Source organism: Meles meles, chromosome 12, assembly GCF_922984935.1.
Source record: "Meles meles chromosome 12, mMelMel3.1 paternal haplotype, whole genome shotgun sequence".
Lineage (NCBI taxonomy): Eukaryota > Metazoa > Chordata > Mammalia > Carnivora > Mustelidae > Meles > Meles meles.
The window spans coordinates 15,555,713-15,574,056 of record NC_060077.1 but is presented as its reverse complement, the minus strand read 5'-3'; the positions used below and the strand labels follow the sequence as shown (position 1 = coordinate 15,574,056).

Sequence of the window (18,344 nt, the reverse complement as noted above, 5' to 3'; positions counted from 1 at the left end):
GCCAGCTGGCTGGAGTCAGGCCCGAAAGGGACCCCTGCTTCCTTGTCATTTTTGCTTTTCCAGCCTTGCGTTTGCAGCCTCGCGTGTCCCCTGTTTGGCGCTCTCCGTCTGCCCTCCAGATTGTTAGTGTGGCGTCCCCATCCTCAGAGGAGGAGATGGAGGCGTTGGGGGAGGGGGCGAGAGATAGGCCTGTCACCATGGTAATGGATCTCCTCCCCTATGCTCTGGACCCAGACACTTCCTTCCCTCCCAGGACTCAGTTTACCTTGAAGAGTGCTCAGTGAGTGCCTCCTTGGGGGAGAGCCCCTGTGCTTAGAGGCGGCGAGCCCCACAGTGTTCTCCGGGTTCTTCTGTGCCTCTTACTGGGGGTCCACTGTGCCGCAAGAGCCAGGCTGCTCTGTCCCCACCTTCCTTGGCAGGGCAGGTGGCCACAGGTGAAGGTGGGTTTGGCAAGTCACAGGCTGCCTGTGACCCCTGCCCTCAGAAGCCGGCCTCCCCTTTTCTGACCCATCCTATTATGTAGAGATAGTCCCTGCTCCCTGGCCATGACTCACTCCCTAGGGTCTCCATCGGTGGTCCTTCAGGCCCTCCTGACCTCCTCAGGCTGTGGAGACATTGCTGTCTGCCATCTTTAAAACCAAAACCACACAAATCAGTCACCAAGTCTGACGTTTCCTGGGCTCCGAGAAAGCCCTGTAAGGTAGTTCCTACTTGCTCTGTGCCCATTTCCAGATGAGAAGACTGAGGCCCAGAGTGTGGCCCACATGTGTCCGAGGTCACACAGCCAGCAAGGGAGGTGCCATCTCTGAAATCGGGGTGTCTGTTCATTCCTGGAAACCAAACCTCTGGGCCCAGCCCCCTCCTACCCGGCCTGTGTTGTATGGGCACGCGGAATCACGAAGGACCTAACGTAGAGTCACCTGGGGTTAAACACGCATGTTTAGTGCTTTGAAATTTGGCCCGGGGGAGTCTTTGTAGGGCCCCTTGCTGCTCTCAGGTGAGTGCTGCCAGCCGTCTGCTCTAATGCCTTGCCCCTGCCCCCCGTTGAGACACTCCCTGTGGGCTCTGTAGTTGCCTGCCCGCTCCAGCCCGGAGTGGGGTTTAGACCTCCCTGCTTCCCGCTGAGCCCCTTGGAAGGGCAGCCTGACCCAGTGTGGGGAGAGATGGCCTGTACCAGCCGTGGGTCACGTATCTGTCTGTGGCGGGGATAGCTGAGCTCAGAGCCTGGAATTGGCCAAGCCCCGTGGTCGGTTGTCATGGAGGGAATCTGAGGGACCTCGGGAGAGAGGTGACGTCATCATCAGCCAAGGCTGCCTGCAGTGCCCCATCTGTCAGCCTGTGACTGCCCCTATGACTGCCTGTGGCCCCTCCTTGAGGACCCCGCCCTGCCTGCAGAGGGCAAGAGACCCGGTCCTGCCGACGGAGCAGGGTGGGCCCTGTAGCCTTGCTGCTCAAGGGTGGTCCCCATGGGCTGGGATCATCAGGATGTCGGTGGGTGTTGGGAGCTGTATCCAGCCCCGCACCCAGGGAGAAGTACGGGCAGAGACTGATGTGCTCTTTTCATTTTGCCCTGGGGCCTTTTCCCGAGGCTGCCCCTGTCCCATGTGAGCTCTCACGCTCTGTACCTGCGTCTTCACCACATTCGTGCATGGCTGCCTTGGAGGGCTCCTGCTGCGTGTGCGGGGGGTGTGTGGGGATGGCAAGGGAGAGGATCACACTTGCGCACATACACGGGCACAGGCACGGGCACAGAGGAAGACACCTAGAGAGGGCACAGGCAGAGACCGGGAGTGGACCTCTGCCTCCAGGGCCAAAGGGAGACGGCAGTTCTAGTTGTAGCTCATTTCCTCCCAGTTGTGGGCACGTATTTTAACCTTTCAGGGACTAGATTTTCTCCTCCATAAAGTGGGGATGATAATTCTATCAGCCCCTGCTGGGTCACAAACCAGCCCTGAATTCCGTGGCTTAAAACAAGCACCGTTCCCTATTTCCCATGAGTGCTGGAGGCAGCCGGTCATTTCTGTTGATTCCGCGCTCCGCTGGGCGGTGGGCTGGCGGCTGGGCTGGAGCTCCTGTGCTCTGTGTCCTCTCGGCCTCCAGCACGCCGGGCCACGCGTGTTCCCTCACGGGGAGCAGGCGGACAGGAGAGGAAGCAGAAAAGCAGACGTGCGCCGTCCAGACGCTGCTTTCACGTCTGCAGGCAGGCGTTTCATTGGCCAGGCAGGGCGTGGCTGGGTGCGGGAGGCAGGACAGATTGGGGTCGTTCATATGTTCTCGTGCCCTGATGGTGACAGTAAAGACACGGACACTCTGGGGCATTTCTGTCCGCCAGGCGCTGGGCTGAGACCTCCGCGTGCGCTGCTTCCTCTGATCTGACAACTCTGCGTTGAGCCTTATCTACAGATGGGCCCCCATGGCCAGGGAGGCTGACGTGATTCACCCAGACCCATGCGGCTGGAGAGTGGCAGAGCCGCGCAGGGCGCCCAGGCCAGGCCCCTGGGCAGGAGAGGCATGGTGGCCGGCTGTGGCTGCTGTCCTTCCCCTTGCACACATTGGCTGCCGATTGTGGGCCCGGGGCCCTCCTGGCTGCTGTGCGCAATTCCTGCCATGCACAAGCCCTTCTGTGCCTCTCTTCCTCCTGGTAGGGGACATGCAGCTTGCTCCTGACGTATCATTGTGATGAGCCGTGCCGTCTGGGCATGGCGGCATCCTCTCCTGGCGGGACACAGTGCCCGAAACTTCTCGAGCATCTGCAGGAGGGGAGGCGGCCATAGGGCACATGTGACTTCGTTCCCCGACAGGCGCGTCATCGCCGCTCTCCAGAGCGTGTCCACCCAGCTACAAGGCCTCGACTGTCGCGAGCCTTCCTGTCCTCCCCCACCCTTGCGAATGCGCGGCAGCCTTGGGCCCTTTCCTCTGCAAGGCAGTGGGGGCCGCGTGGCATCTCACGGTGTTTCGGACGCGGAGAAATTGAGCCGCTCTCCAGCCGAGACACAGTGGACACCCAGGCCAGCCCTGCCTGGTGGCCTTGGTTGGGGCAGGGGCGGGGTGTCAGGTCACCCACAGCTGTGCCCAGAGGGTTACAGCCCGTTCCCAGCTGGGGCTGTGGGCTGGGTCCCCGTGTTCCGTTTTATGCCTGCTGGCGGCCGCTTCCCACCCCAGCGCACTGCTCCTTGGAGCCAGGGCCTGGGGCACTGGGGCTGAAGTTCCCCGGGACAGCAGTGCGGCCCCTGGGCCTGGCTCTGAAGCGCTTTCCTCTCTCTTCCTCTGCAGCCCTTGTACAACCAGCCCTCCGACACCCGGCAGTATCATGAGAACATCAAAATGTGAGTACTTGTGGGCAGCCGTGCAGACGCGTGGCAGGTGGGGGGACAGGCCATCTGGCCTCAGGGATCTGGGCTGGGATGTGGGTTCTCAGCTCCCAACAGGGCTCCCACGCAGGGACAGGTGTCAGAGGAAGGGGCAGGAGGGAGCAGTTTGGGCAAGAATTCTGGGCCAGGTAGGGCTGATGTCGGGGTCAGAGTAGGCCTGGGGCAGGGAGGGGCAGAGGGAGGTGTTTGGTCCCATGAAGCACTGGGATGCAGGCCTTCAGTTGGGGAGGGCCGTGATACACTGCACACACGACTCTGGGGACAGCAAGGTGGAGGCCTGTGAAGCCTCGTCCCATGGGGGAGGCAGAAGCTGTTCTTGGTGGAAAGCAAGGTCAAGATGATGATGTAAGGGGACAGCCCTGGGTCAAGTGGGGCCCTGTGATTTGGGCTCTGATGTAAGCGTATTTGGAAGTGTCCCCCGGTCTGCTCAGGGGTCCCCCTGTGGCACAGCCCAGTGTGCAGCAGCTGTGAGCAGTAATCCAGACCTGGAGGCTTTGGGGGTGGCCAGTATGGTATATCCCATATATATATGGGATATATATATCCCATATATACATATGGATCTTTTCCCAGACAGATGCTTGGAGTGAAGAAATATCAGTTAAGTGCCACATGTAGTTGGCGTGGGCTGAGCTGGCATAACGGGGCAAGAGGATTGTGCTCTAGGCTGGTGGCTTCCTGTCTTCAAGCTGGGAGGGTGGTGCTGGAGATGTGGCTACCAGAAGAGGGCTGGCTTTGGGGGAGGGGAAAGAATGCATTAATGGGAGCATAGCCTCCTTGGCTGAGGAGGGGATAATACCTCATGCTGTTATCCAGGAGCCCAAAAGGTAAAAGAAGCTGCAGACCTTGCCCCAGGAACATGCATCTGTGGGCGCTTGGTGGTGCTAGATTAGAGGCAGACTATTTGGGATGGGTTTGAACTGTTCAAGGTTCGTCATGGGGAGAGGGTGCAGGCGTCTTTGTGTGACCTCAGAGGGCAGTACTTAGCTTGTCCAGTGGGCAGTCCAGCCCGGACTGATTGTCCGAGCTTCCCTGGGGTGGATTTACAGGGTGTACATTGTAGTAGTGAGCTCCCCACCCCTGGAGGCATGCAAACTTCACAGTAGTTTTTGAATATCTGCTGGTGTTGGACTGGTTGACAGGGAAGTTCCTTCTTTTGTAGTTTCTGGACTTGCATGAGTGGTCCAAGCTCTGGTGACCAAAGTGGCCACCCCCTTGCAGCTCCCAGGGACTGACAGAGCAACCTAGAAAATCTCTCGTTGCCGGTGAGGTCGTTGGCCTGTGTGGGCTCGGGAGCACCTGCTAGGGCGGACTTACCTGAGGCTGCTGGCGAGCCACTGTCTACCTGTGGATGGCTGGGTCTGCAGAGTGGCCTCTGTTGGTGGGGGGGCACTGGGATAGCACTAGGGTTCCGTGTCTGCTGTGGCCTGTGTCTTGTGTGGCCTTGTGGGTGTGTCTGCTGCCCAGGCACCAAGTCCGCCTTGACTCAACCGTCTCTTCTCAGCTTCCTGGGACCCGCCTTCCCTGGGGCCACGGCTCGGGTGTTTTCATCCGAGCCTGGCGGCCGGAAGCACGCCCTCATTCATTCATTTATTCGCTCTACACGCATTTATTGAACACCTACTGTGTGCCACAGGACTTGGGGATTCAGCTGTGAGCAAACCAAAGGGCCATGTTTCATCAAGCTTTATCTAGCAGTGGAGACAGGAAGTGAGTTAAATAAACAAGAAGATGATGAAAAGCGCTGTGCTCACCCAGCTGTCTGAGCTGTCTGGTCTCTGATACACCCAGTCGCGTTTTCCCTTTCGGCGTAACAATTTCTGTAGGAATGTCATTGTACTGAAATCACACACGCCTTGTTCACTAAAAAGTGAGTAATATTTGAAGCTGAATAATGTGGGTGATTTCCTTTTGTAAAAACAGCTGTAAAATCCAAACAAGAGAGGAAAAAGGTGTCCACACGAATAGTCTTCACAGATAAGACACTGCCACTTCTGTTTAAGTCAAATAAAGCTCTAAACTTGCCGAAACCAGTGCCCTGTTTTTGTACATACCCTCCTCCCCCTGCCCAGTCTTCATCAGAAAGGTCTCCTAGAGCACATTCTCACTAAATAGGTAACTCCTGGGTGAATTGTGTTTGAAATCCAAATCACAGAGGGACACGTTGAAGTTTAAAACATAGATGAATAATTTTAAGATATCTTACATAAGTGGTGAATTCTATGTTAGAAAAATATATCTACCTGCAAGCAAATTATTTGAACTGATCTGTCCTTAAAATTTTTATCTTGTTCCTAGTTTCCCACGAAAAGCCCAGTGAGCTCTGTATTTTTTATCTCAGTGCGGTCATCCATAAATTAGTGCAGTCGTTCACTTTAAAGAATGTGTTGCAGGGGCACCTGGTCCTGGTCTCAGGGTCATGAGATTGAGCCCTGTGTCAGGCTCTGTGCCGGGGTCGGAACCTGCTTAAGATTCTCTTTCTTCCTCTCCAGCCCTCCGTCCCACAGCTTGCACTCTCTCTCTCATTAAAAAACAGAGAATCCTGGGGCCTCTGGGTGGCTCAGCAGGTTAAGGCCTCTGCTTTCAGCTCGGGTCATGATCTCAGGGTCCTGGGATCGAGCCCCATGTTTCTGCACAGCGAAAGCCCGCTTCCTCCTCTCTCTCTGCCTGCCTCTCTGCCTACTTAGGATCTGTATCTGTCAAATAAATAAATAAAATCTTTAAAAAAAAGAGAGAGAGAGAGAGAGAATGCTATGCAGTGGCAGATGTGGTGGGAGAGAAAAGGAGGGTGGCTTCAGCCAAGGGATCAGGGCTGGACCTGACCGCATGGGGGGCTTTTGGGGGCTGAGCGGCAGCTGGCTGTTTGGGCCTCCCTGGCAAGTGGAACAGGCAGTGCAAAGGCCCTGGGGCTGGACTGAGCTGGTGAGATCACAGAGGAGGCCAGCATGGCCCCTTGAGTAGGTGTGGGAGGGAAGGTGCCAGGTGGATCACCCAGAGCTGAGGAGGAGTTCGGGTCATATTATTTATGTGTGAAGGGAGGCCTGATGAGGTTTACGCCGGGAAGTGAGGTGTTGAGTTTTTGCTTTCAAAGCTCGCTCTGGTGGCTGCGGAGAGAAAGGACTAGTGGTTGAGAGACCTTGGCGGAGGTGGCCATAGCCATCCAGGCAAGCAGCGGTGGGCCCGGGTGCTGTGCGAGCGGTCAGGGGTGTGGTGTGGAAGGGAAGTCCCGTGGCTGAAAAGGTCAGGGGCCGGGGCAGCTGTGGGGACAGTGAAACCCGAGGTGGATGCTGGTGTTGAGGGGCTAGTGAGGGCATGAGCATTTGTCCCTGTGGCTAGCCGCTTATTCTCTGTGCCTCGGTTTCCTTATCTGTCAGGCAGGAATAAGAGTAGTTCCTGGCTCTGACGGCGGCTGAGGAGTCCACGAGTTAACCGTCTCTGACGTGCCGAGTTCAGTGTCAGGCACGTGGGAAGCAGTCTCTGGTTTCTCTTCTTCTCGCTCTCTTGTCCGTGTGTTCTTGTCCTTTGTTCATCCAACAAACATCTACTGAGCGCTCGCTGTGTGCTAGGCCCTGTTGCGGGCGCTGGAGACACAGGAGCGGATGGGGCCTGACACTGTGATCTGGTGACAGCTTGGTAAGGACGGTGAGAGATCGGGCTGCATGGCGGGGCCCTGTCCCCCTGCAGCCCATTCTGTCCCCCTCCCTCCTGCTCCTGTCACTGGGCCAGGTGGGAGGTTATCCCCTCCCCAGGGACCTTGCCCTGTCACTTTAATGTCCCCATGTGCGTGCGCTGGGGCTGCACAAAGTTAATTTCACGCTTGACTTCCTGCTGCACTGGCAATTTCAGACGTGTCCAAGTTACCTGTACCCACCTCTGCTGCTCTCCCTCCGCCACCTGCATCGTGGGGAGGTGTGGGGGCGGCTGCTTGGGATGTCAGCCCCACATCTCAGGCTCTGGGGAGCAGGGGAAGGGGCCAGGGCAACCCCAGGTGGACTAAACGGGCACTCCGAGGAGGGACTGGTGCGGGACCTGCCGTTCCCTGAATGGGTCTGGGGTTGGTGCCCGGGGACAGATCCCGCTCCTGTGTGCTCTGCCGTGGCTGACCCTTTCCCTGCTACACCCCCTCTGGTGTCCCAAGCCAGGCACTGGCCTTGTTCCTTTTGCTCCCGGGGCCTGGAAGCCTGCTGGTTCCCGGGATTCTCTCTGTCCCTGCTTTTCTTGTCTTGATGTCCGATGTCTTCCTTCCTCCTGCCTCCCTTGGGGGTTGTCTGACTGGAGCTGTCAGCCCTGGAGCTGTGCGGGTAGAAAGGGCCGCAGGGACCCAGGTTGCTGTGGCAGGTTTTTGTGGTCTTGCTCTCGAGGTTCAGGGATGTTAAGGAACCTCGCTAGGGTCATCCAGCCAAACTCCTAGGCCAACACGTCTGCACACCCACCCTATTATCTCTCCTGGGTCTCCAGTCTGGGCCTGGCTCTTGCTAGCCTGGTGACCCCAGGCAAGTCACTTGGTTAGTCCATATGTGGGTTGCAGACCATCAGCTCAGATGGGCCCTTCTCGAGGTGCTCAGGGTCGCGCTCAGGCAGGCTTCCTCCTTCTACTCTTCCCCAGCCGTTGGGGATTTGGCTCTCCCTGAAAGCCTCTCCTCACGTCCTCTAAATCCACCATCCTCCTCACTCCCCTGGAACTCAGTGCTCTCATTTCCCTCTGCCCACCCTATTGCTCTGCTTCTCCTGAGCCTCAGCTCGAAGCCCTTTTCTTCCAGGAAGCCTCCCCTGATTGCCCTGTTTTCGAACCTTGTAGGTCCCAGGGCCTGGCCAGACTCTCCTTGGACGTCCACAGTCTCTAGCCCCTTATCGCTCCCTCCTCCTTTTTGTGCCTCCTTCCAGGTCCAGCACCAGATGACGAGGCTTGGGTTTCCTCACAGGTTGTGGTTTTATAAACTTTGACTTCTCCCGGAGATGAGAGCTTTCCTCTGGATCCCCTATAAATGCCTCTGTTGGCAAGCTGATCATGCTGCTGGTTTGCCAGCCCTTCTAGAGCCCTCTTATTAGAGACTGTGTTCCGTTTTTGCCAGAAAAAAGATCACAGCAGAAAAGATTTGTCTCCTGTAAGCTATTTGCATCTCCGGTACCAAAACATTTCTTGGGACAAAATAAACACTCCAAAAATGTTGGCCAGAAGAATGTTGAACAAGTGGACACCTAAGCCAGATGTCTAGGGGATTGCGACTAGACGCATGCCCACGGGGCCGAGAGGGAAAGGTAGGGTGGGGAAGGGCTGGCCGGAGGTAGTAGGGAGTTGGGGGGACTGTGGTGAATGGTGAGCTCATCGTCCTTGTAAAGGGGTGGTCCGGCCTCAGTCCCCAGCCTGTGGCTGTGAGGTGCTGTGCCAGACTGCCTGATCTTTTCAGAGAAGCTTTACGTTCAGCTTTTTATGCAACAGCTTCTGGTTTTCTATACTGGCAGCGACTTCAGACTTTTTAGAAAGCACGGCCGTCCAAACACAGTGCTCTCACGGGCGGCCTCCGCCGGGTGGACTGTGCCCGTTTGCAACCTGCCGACTTGACATTTGTCCTCTTTGGCAGTCCGTGGCTGCCTCTGGGCACCAGGCACAGTGCTTGCTTTGGAAGGAAAGTCCGATCCGCCGGGGAGAACTGCTGCCCAGCGGGGACTGCGGGAGTCACGGGGACCCCATGAGACTGTGTCCTCGCCGCGGCTGTCCCAGGGTCCACCAGCTCAGTTTACCCCAAAGCGAGTGGCTGGAGACCGCAGCGGCTTAGCCTGTCCCAGCCCTGGAGGCCAGCAGTCGGGCCTGAAAGGGAGCCGGGGCCCTCCGGGGAAGGAGGCTCCCGTGCCTTTCCCAGCTTCTGCTTTTGGCTGGCTTCCCGGGCGTCCCTTGACTTGTAGACACTCTGCGGTCTCCTCGTGTCATCCTGACTGTGTGTCCCCCTCCACGTCCACGTTTCACCTTTGTATAAGGAAGCCCTCCTCTTAACTGCATGCTAGCTCGATGACCTCTGTGAAGACCCGGTTTCCAAATCGGTTTGTTTTCTGAGGAATGGGGGAGGTTTGGGACTCCCAGCATCATGGAACCCCCCGCACGTTCTAAAGTTGCTGGATTTGGTCTCACTATGGCATTTCAACACAGATCATGACCCTGTTTCGGTTTTTAAATTTATTTAAAAATTGCTAGATTTAGGGCCACCGGGGGGGGGGGGGGCTCAGTCGGTTAAGCGTCCGACTCTCGATTTCTGCTCAGGTCATGGTCTCAGGGTCATGAGATCGGATTCCGTGTCGGGCTCCCTGCCCAGTGCGGAGTCTGCTTGAGATTCTGTCTCTCCCTCTGCTCCCCCCCCACCCCCCGCTCATGCGCTCTCCCCTTCTGTCCAAATAAATAAATAAAATCTTTTTTTTTAAGCCGGATTTACAGAAGAGTGGCCAAGATAATACAGAGAATTTCCTGTATATCCTCTACCCGGGGTCCCCTAATAGGAACATTTTACGGAAGTGAGGCTGCTCTCCTCAGAACTGAGTGACCAGTGGCAGTGCTCTGCACCAACCCAGAGACTTTCTGTGGATTTTTCTAGTTTTTCCACTTAGGTCTGTTTTCTGGTCCGGGGTCTGATGGCCGGTTCCCGTTTTGCACTTTGTCCCCGTCTTCCCTCGATGTTCCTGACCCTTTTGAAGAGTTGCAGTCAGGGATTAGAATGCCCTCGGTGTGGGTTTGCCTGGTGCTTTCTCACGAAGGGGCCGGGCATGGATTTGGGGGAAGAGCCCCACAGAGGAGAGGAGCCGCCCTCCCCTCCGGTTCCCGTCAGCTGCAAGGCTGGCTGTCTTGCCCTGCTGCGCTCCAGGCTTTAGGAGCACGTCACGGATCCGGCCTGCATCCCCTGCAGGGGAAACATCACGGAATTTGTGGCCACGAGTCACAAATGCCTAGTGACCATTTGGGGGAAGAGACTTCGACGCGACGTACATGTCCTGTTTTTCCTCCACGTGTGACCGAGTCTTGTGCGGTTCCCACGTGGGTCTGCCTGAAGCAGCTCGGGCTGGGGTGTTCCTGTGGGGGGTTTCCATCCCCCACCTTCATGGTACGCTTATTAATTGGAATTCTGTATAGCACATTTGCTCTTTCTTCCTTATTCCTTTATTCAGTCATTTATTTCTATCTGCGCAGACTCGTGGATGTTTATTCTGGTCTTTGGCTCACAGTCCAGCGCTGGGATGCCTTTTGGTGCTCAGGTCCTTCTGGCTTCGGCAGTCCCCAGCTCAGCTCAGGCTAGGTCTTGCATCCCTTTGATCTTTTAATTTTTTTCTTTCTTCTTTCTAGCCCCTCTTTCCTTAAAGGTGCTCTGGGTTCTCCTTGTGTATTCCTGCCCCAGCTCTGGGATCTGCCACCCCTCCAGAGAGAAATGGCTTTCTTGTTGGAGAAGCATGTGAGGAATGAGACCTCAGAGCTTCCGGGCTCGCTGCCCTGGGCTGTCCTTGCTTCTCCGCCTTCTCAGCTCCGTCCGTCCTTTTAAAAGCCCAGACCCCTCGCTCTCCCCAGACCAAGGCCCCGTGCAGCCGGCCCTGCCAGCCTTGCGCCTCTCCTCCCTCCTGCCTCCCTGCTCTTGCCCACTGCTCTCCAACCACGCGGGCCTTCTGTGTGTCCTTCAAGGACTCGGAGTGTTCTGACCCCCAGGCCTTTGAACTCGCAGTCCTCTGCCTGGAGTGCCCTTCCCTGCGCTTCTCTCCACTGCTGGGTCCTTCTGCTGATCCGGATCTTGTTCAGGGCCCTCTCTGAGACTTTCTGCACCACTGCATCCAAAATAGCTACACCCCACCCCCACCCCCTGCCCAGGCACTAGCCCACCACCTTGTTCGAGTCTCTGAATCCGGGATTATCTGGATGACCTTGCTGATTGTCTGTGGGACCCCTCTAAGCATCACCTCCACGAGGGCCGGGAGCTCTGCTCAAGGCTCTGTCCCCAAAGCCTAGAAGAGTGCCTGCACTTAGGTGCTTAGTAAACAGCTGCCGAATAACCGAGGACACGAACACATGATGTCACTGTGTCCCCTTTTCAGAAGGGGGTGTTGAGGCCGGGAGGCCCTCTGAAGTTGCTGAAACGCGTCGTCATGGAACGAAGTGTTGTTGTCTCAGCCTGTGTGACTGAGGACCCCAGTGCACACCCTGTCGGGGACAGGACAGGGGAGGCTGATGTCGGTGGGGAGGCCCCGGCTAACTCGAGGCCAGAATGACCCTGGGAGGCAGGGATTCCCTCCCCCCCAGTCCTGGAAATTGCAGGGTGTATCCTTGTCGGGAGGCAGAGAGTGGACAGGGCTGGGGTCTGTGGGGGGCTCCAGAGAGGGGATGCTGCCCACACTTTCACTGTGGCCTTTCCCTCCTAATTAAGAGGGACCGTGCTGGCCTCTTAGTGTCCTTGGGCTTGAGATCATGTAGTGAGGATGCCGACCTCCTGCTGGAGGTCACTGGGGGTCCGGAGACGCTTGTTCACCGGGGACAGTGGTGTGGTGGCAGACCTAAGGACGGCTGGGCCTGGCAGTGGGGCCTTCCGAGGTGGTGGCATCTGTCTGCGGGGGCCAGGAGGCCGAAGAGAGTGACCATCGATGGGATGCCTGTTTCGGGTTTTTCCAACTCCTTTAGCCCCCGTGAGGCGTGCGCAGGGGAGCTTTGCCTGTCCATTAGGGCCTGGACTCCCACCACCTCCCGAGGTTAGGGTCCTAGGTGGCCCCTGAAAACTCTGAGAGGCTGGTTGGGGTATGGGTTTTTAGCTTCTTGTGGGGTTTGGACACTACTGAGACCATGAGGAAGTCGGAGCACCCCTCCCCAGAGATGCTGGGTGCCACTGCACACCTGGGTTGGGGTGAGTAACTTCTGGGTCTCCCCAGGCTTCTGAGGCCAGCCTGACGCCCCCAGGCCCACCCAGGTATCAGCTGTAGCACTCACTTGTGTGTGGAGGCCGTGGGGAGGGGCTGAGGGAAAGGAGACCTGAGGGGTCCCGCCTTGCTAGCCGCTACCCACCCATGCTGCCCTACTTAGGGGACCTCTGCCTGGCACAGGTCTGAGGTGCCCGGAGGCCATTGTGTACAGTCTGGTTGGAGCCGGCCGGCGGACACCTGTCTCTGGGTGGCCACCGCGCTCAGGGTCTTGGTTTGTCTGGCCCACGTTCCTGGTCTCAGCCTGTGGATGTTTCTCTGTGGCTGGTTTTCCAGAAGGGCTCCTGGACATGTGTGGACGGCAGCTTGGGGAGGGTGGGAAGCCCCGACACCTTCCCTCCCCGGGAGCCCCTCTTCTGTACACCGTGCTCACTCAGTCTGAATGTGGGTGAGGGCCCCTCATTGGGGGAGAGGAGGGACACACATTGGCCGTTCATGGCTCCCTCTGGGGAGCTACGGGCATCTCTTAGCTCCCTGAGAGCCAGTGCGGTCAGCTTAGGTCTTGCTGTCAGGAAGCAGCTCAGTGAAGGACAGGCTGTCTGAAACCCTGTGTTACTGACCTGCCCCATGTGCTCTTTTCCTCCTGCTTAGAAACCAGGCGATGCGGAAGAAGCTAATCTTATACTTCAAGAGGAGGAACCACGCTCGGAAACAATGGGTAAGCCGTCACTGGAGGGCCCCCCCCCACCCAGGCTGCTCCCCTGGGCCAGGCTTCCTGGGGAGTCCAGGCCGTCCGGGCCACTTCAGGCCGTGCCCACGGGACCTCCTGGCCTGCGGCTGTCTCTGCTGCACGTCCAGGCCGCGGAGAAAGGCCAGGGTCAGCAGGGCAAACGGGAAGGGGTGGCAGCTGCTTTGGTGAAGCCGGGGCTCGGGGCTCAGCTGCCCCGGGACGCCTGGGGCCTGGAATTCTGCCGCTCCTTTTCCAGCCTGGGAAGGGAGAGCAAGCGGGACCCGTGGGCTTTCCAGGCCAGAAGAGAGAGGTTTGTGGGAAGAGGCGAGGCTGGAGCGGGCTGTGCGCTGGCAGTGGCTGCGGGGAGCTCCCTCAAGAGATGAGGTTTCCCCGCATGCAGGGAGGCCCCTCGCTGGCTCCAGTGGCAGCGGCTGCGCCAGGGGTGCGACTCGTGCGTCAGGCAGTGCGCTCTGGGCTCTCATCTGGGAAACGGGCCCAAGGCGGAGAGAGAGAGTGTGTGAGGGAACCCGTGCAGCTGGGGGTCAGGGTGGCTGATTCACTGTGGGGGCGGGGAGGGGGAGGGCCCCGTGAGGGAGGGGAAGTCAGTCATTAGACTCTTTCCACTGTTAGGGAAGGGCCGGCTCCAATGAGCTGAAGCAGTACAGGAATTTGTGGCTGGAAAGGTCCTTCGGGTGGCGTTCAGGAGTGGTTTGATCCTTTTTACCTTCCTTTTTAGGCAGTTTTTTTTTCAGCTCTGTATGTCAGCACATTGATAGGTTTCTCTGTGGGACCTGAATTCCTGCGGCAGATCTGAGTCTCATAGAGCCAGAGGGAGGGTATCCGTCCTGGAACACCTCCCCAAAGCTCTGATTGGACCATTTGAAGGCCTGGTCCCGCTGAACCCACCCTGCTCCAGCCCCAGACCTCACTTGGGTCCCGGAAGAGAGGAGACACTTCTGGCACAGACACTGGGTGGCTGGGAAGCTGGCGGGTGGCACTCAGACCCCAGAGGTCCATGGGGTGAGAAGTGGTGGGCTTCTTGCCTTTCCTTTCTCAACGTCCTCAGACTCCTGGACTGACTGGATGGTGACCAGAGGTGGAGTGGATGGGGCTCTTGAAAGCGGGCATCGCATCTTATTCATTGAGCTCAATACACAGCCAGGACCTGCTATGAGCCTGGTACAGTGGCTGAGCAGAGGAGACACAGTGAGAAGTGCTGTGTGGAGGGACACCCTGCATGTCCTGAGCAGTGAACTCAGTACAGAAGTAGGAAGGACCAGCTGCATGGAAATTTGGAGTATCAGGCAGAGGGCATAGCAAGTGCAAAGGGCCTGTGATTGGAACTAGCTTGGGTAGGACGGCATAGAATGTAGTAGGCAAGTCTGGAGTGCCGTGCCTGGGTTGGGGGTCGCAGTTGACGTGAATGGGATGGGAGCCAGATCATGATCATTTACGTACATTTGCCTCCAACCGGGATGGAGCATTCGACTTTTGTTTCAAATGCTGTGGGACTCTTAATTTATTCTTTTAAGTGTGTTCTCAGTAAACAATGTGAGGTCTTTGTTACGAGAATATTCAGTCAAACAGGAGAGAATATAGTTAACACCTATATTCCCACTGTGTAGAATCGGTCACGGCTCACACTTCTTTGCTGAGGGTGTGTGTGTGTGTGTGTGTGCGCGCACCTGTGTGTGTTCCCATGCAAGTATGAACATTGCTGTCGTCGAACTGGTAGGAAGTAGGTGCAGGCACTTTGAACCCTTCTCCCTAATGGCCCTGCACCCGTCTCCTGAGAGGACAGGAAGTGCCGTCATCGCCACAGCGAGGAACGAGCAGCCATTCCCTGCGATCTCCCAGCCTCGGCCACGTTCATGTCCTCCGTGGCCATGTCTGGGGATGAGGTTCATTTTGGGCAGGAGGAAGAAACTCTAATATACATTTTAGAAGGATCCGTGTAGTCACTTGGGGGTCCCTTGAGAGGGTGGAGGGAATGTGGGCTTATTTAAAGATAGAGGAACTGCAGACTAATAAGAACTTCAGGTTGTCTCTGAGGCCAGGCTGAGCCCATCTTAAGAGAGGTCCTTCGCGAAGCTGTAGCGGGAGGGCATTTGAAATTCTTGTTCTAATGTAATGAGCCCAGAGCCCCTGATGCAGGAAGGATGGGGGGGAGGGTCTTGGTCCAAATGCCCCCCCCGACCTCAGATCTGTATGGCCTCCCCCTGCCATGTGCCAGCACCCCCTCAAACTGGGGAGTCCCACTCCTTAGAGGTTCCGGGGATCACGGGTCAGCTGTCCACGCTGCCTGCCCTCCTGCCTTGCCCAGAGGGCCAAGGCTTTGCCCCCAAAGGGACATGAACATGAACCTCCTGGGCTACCCTGCCCTTCCCTGGGAAGCTGAGCCCAGCCCCCTGGGAAGCCAGACTTGGGGGTGGGGGTGTGGGTAAGGCTGTGCTGTGGATACAGGAGCTCAGGTTCACGGCCTACAGAGTATGATCTGGGGAGCGCTGTCTCGCCCCTGGCCTTACTTCTCCTCTTCGAAATGGGGCCGGGGACAGGGAGTTTGAGACACATGCTTGCTGCGGGAGGGTTGAGAGCAATGCTTGGTGAAGGGGGTGTGTGTGACGGCCGTGGGGGACTTGCAGGGAGGGTCAGCCAGGAGGTGTGCCCAGCACGGAGGATGGGGTCCGTGTTTCCTGAGGCTGCTGTACATGACCACAAGCCAAGCCGCTGAAGACAAGAGAAATGAATTCTCTGATGGCTCCTGAGACCAGAAGTCCAAAGTCAAGGTGTGGGCAAGGGTGCTCCCACCAGAGTCCATAGGGTGGATCTCGGCTGCCTCTCCCAGCTCCCCAGGGCCCCGGCATCCCTGTGCGGTGGCCGCATCACTCTGGTCTCAGCCTCTGTATGCACAGGGCCATCTCCCCATCTCTGTTCTCACGTAGCACGTGACTGCATGGCTCAGAGCTCCCCCTAATCCAGGACGACCTCATCTCAGGTGCTTGGTTAAATAATCTACAGATTGGGCGTCACCTTCCAGCCCACCACAGTGGGCACTGGCTTGTTTTTAGCATAGTCTGCCTTTCCACGTTCCCGGGCTTGTCCTCACCCACCCTGTCATTTACACACTCTTAGCGCCAGCGGAAGATTTGCTCACCCTCTGCCATCCCCCGCACCTCCTGAGTTTCCCCTCTTTCCGCGCCGGGGCTTTTCCCAGACCTGCCCCAGCATCCCTGACTTGCTTCTGCAGCCTGAGCACCGGGTAGGCCGGGGTCGGGCAGAGTTGCCGCCTGTCTCCCTCCTCCCTCATGAACACGCAGCAGGGGAGGCCTGGAGCCCCGGGGCTCAGGATGGCCCATGCTGAGAGCTCTCTGCAGGTTCTGCGAGCCCCGTCCAGCTGAGCCCTGCAGGGTGGCTGCAGGAGCCCTCCCTGCGGATCGGGAGGTGACCGCAGAGGCTGGCTCCCCTTGCCAGCTGGCTCCCGCTGCCCTTCTCTGACACCAGCCTCCTTCCCTCCCATCTCTTGGTCTGAGACCGCCTTCCCCAATGTTAAGGGAGCCCTGTCTCCCCTCGCCTCCCATGCTGTGCCCGGCAGGACAGGAGGGTTTCAAATCTCGGCGCTGCTGGGCACCTGGGGCAGGTCATTCGACTTCAGCCCTCGGGTCCCTCCTCTGTTCCGTGAGGGATTTCCACCCACCTCATGGCATCACCGAGTGAGGGGCAGGACACGGCGTGCTCGGGGTGACACCGGGCATGCAGTGGGCCTGCGGTCACTGTGGGATGGAAAGAGAACAGCCATGTGTGTTGGACTCAGAACGGCTCACAAAGTCATAGCAACGAGAGCAGCGTGGTGGTGGTAAGGACCAACCCAGAGCCCCATGGGACAGATGGGAGGAGCCTGGAATAAGCCCTCACACCTGTAGCCAGGGTCTTTCACAAGAGGCCGGATCCGAATCCACTCGGAGAGAAAGCCTGGTCTCCTGAGCAAATGGTGCTGGGACGGCAGGTCCCCACATGCCCAGAGTGCGCCGGGACCGCCACCTCCCGGAGCTGACGCAGACACCAGCTCAGAGTCAGTCGAAGGCCTGAATGCAAGAACTGAAACCATAACGTTCCTCGGGAGAAACACAGCGGTGACGCTTCGTGACCTTGGGTTCGGCCGTGGACTCTCGGGTATGACACCAAAAGTGCCCGCAGCAAGGGGCGAGCAGGTGCATTAGACGTCGTCAGTCCCTGTCGGCCACATCTGCTGGGATCCTGGCCCCTGCTTCTGCACCAAGTGATGCCAGGCAGGGGGCTGACCTGCCGGGCTCTGAGTCCCACCTGGATGACGGGTGGTAGTCATGGCCCGGGAGGGGTCTGGGTGGGTCTGCCCGCAGGAAGGACTCCGCTCTGTGCTGGACGTGGGGCTCAGGAACGTTCAGCCCGTGTCGGGGTGGGGGCGGAGCTGGTGAGGGTGATCCCTGGCTGCGGGCATGCAAGAGGTGGGGACGCCATCTGCTCCAAAGATGGACCGTGGTGGCAGGAACATGGAGGCTCTGCTCCTCACCCTTTGCAGACACTTGCTCCCAGCACCCACACACGGGCTTAGCTCTGCCCTCGTATCTCCAGGGTGAGCGTGATGTGGGGTTTGCGTCCTCCCCTGGTCAGTGGGTCCGCCTCAGGGAAGCCCTGCTGAGTGGTCCTGCTCCCTGGGGAAGGCTTTGTCCTCCAACGAGATGTTCCCAGGCGCCCAGCATAGTAGACACGGGTCCTGCGTATCTTCTCCAGTAACTTATTTTCTCTGCTGGTTTTGTGAACTTTTCTCCCCATCCTCGCATCTGACACATTTTCTCACTCTTGTACATCAGACTGCAACCTCGCCGGCAGGGGCTGTGGGGGAAGGACGGGTCTCATGGTGTGATGGTGACAGGTTGGATATCCCTTGCCCCAGTCCCGGGTGCCCAGTGGGGGACTGTCTACACCACAGAGCCGTGAACGGCGTGGCTCTTGTCTGCTGCTGAAACTGCATCCCGATCTCTAGCAGGTTCTTAGAGCAGCCCACATACATGTGGAGCCCCAGGGAGCTGGGGTCAAGTTCTGCTCCCTGTCAAAGCTGGCCTGACCTCCCTTAGGGATCGCTGCCCTGCTGGGTTTGCTGAAGACCAAGGTCATAGGTTGCCTTAGTCAGGCTGAAATGCAGGATGGGGAGGGGTGTCTGATCACGAGGACGAGAGAGGGGTTTTCTGATTGTGCTGAAGCATCGGGAGGGCGTTCAAGCGAGACTCCCAGACCATGCCATCTGTCCAGCACAGCTGTTAGAGACGGGAGATCGGGGTCTTATGGGCGGCTTTTTGCTCCCCACCTGCTCGAGGTCCAGGTCACCTTGG

The 18,344-nt window shown here is 57.9% G+C and overlaps 1 protein-coding gene across 30 annotated transcripts in view; it reads left to right on the top strand.

The window, feature by feature from the left end:
• Positions 1-18,344, top strand: part of NCOR2 (nuclear receptor corepressor 2) — a 208,226-nt gene that overhangs the window by 95,612 nt on the left and 94,270 nt on the right. For all 30 annotated transcript variants that reach the window (XM_046025443.1, XM_046025469.1, XM_046025468.1 and 27 more), the window contains 2 exons: positions 3,274-3,326; positions 12,900-12,966. In XM_046025443.1, coding sequence (XP_045881399.1) covers positions 3,274-3,326; positions 12,900-12,966 — 120 coding nt within the window. The remainder of the gene's footprint in view (positions 1-3,273; positions 3,327-12,899; positions 12,967-18,344) is intronic.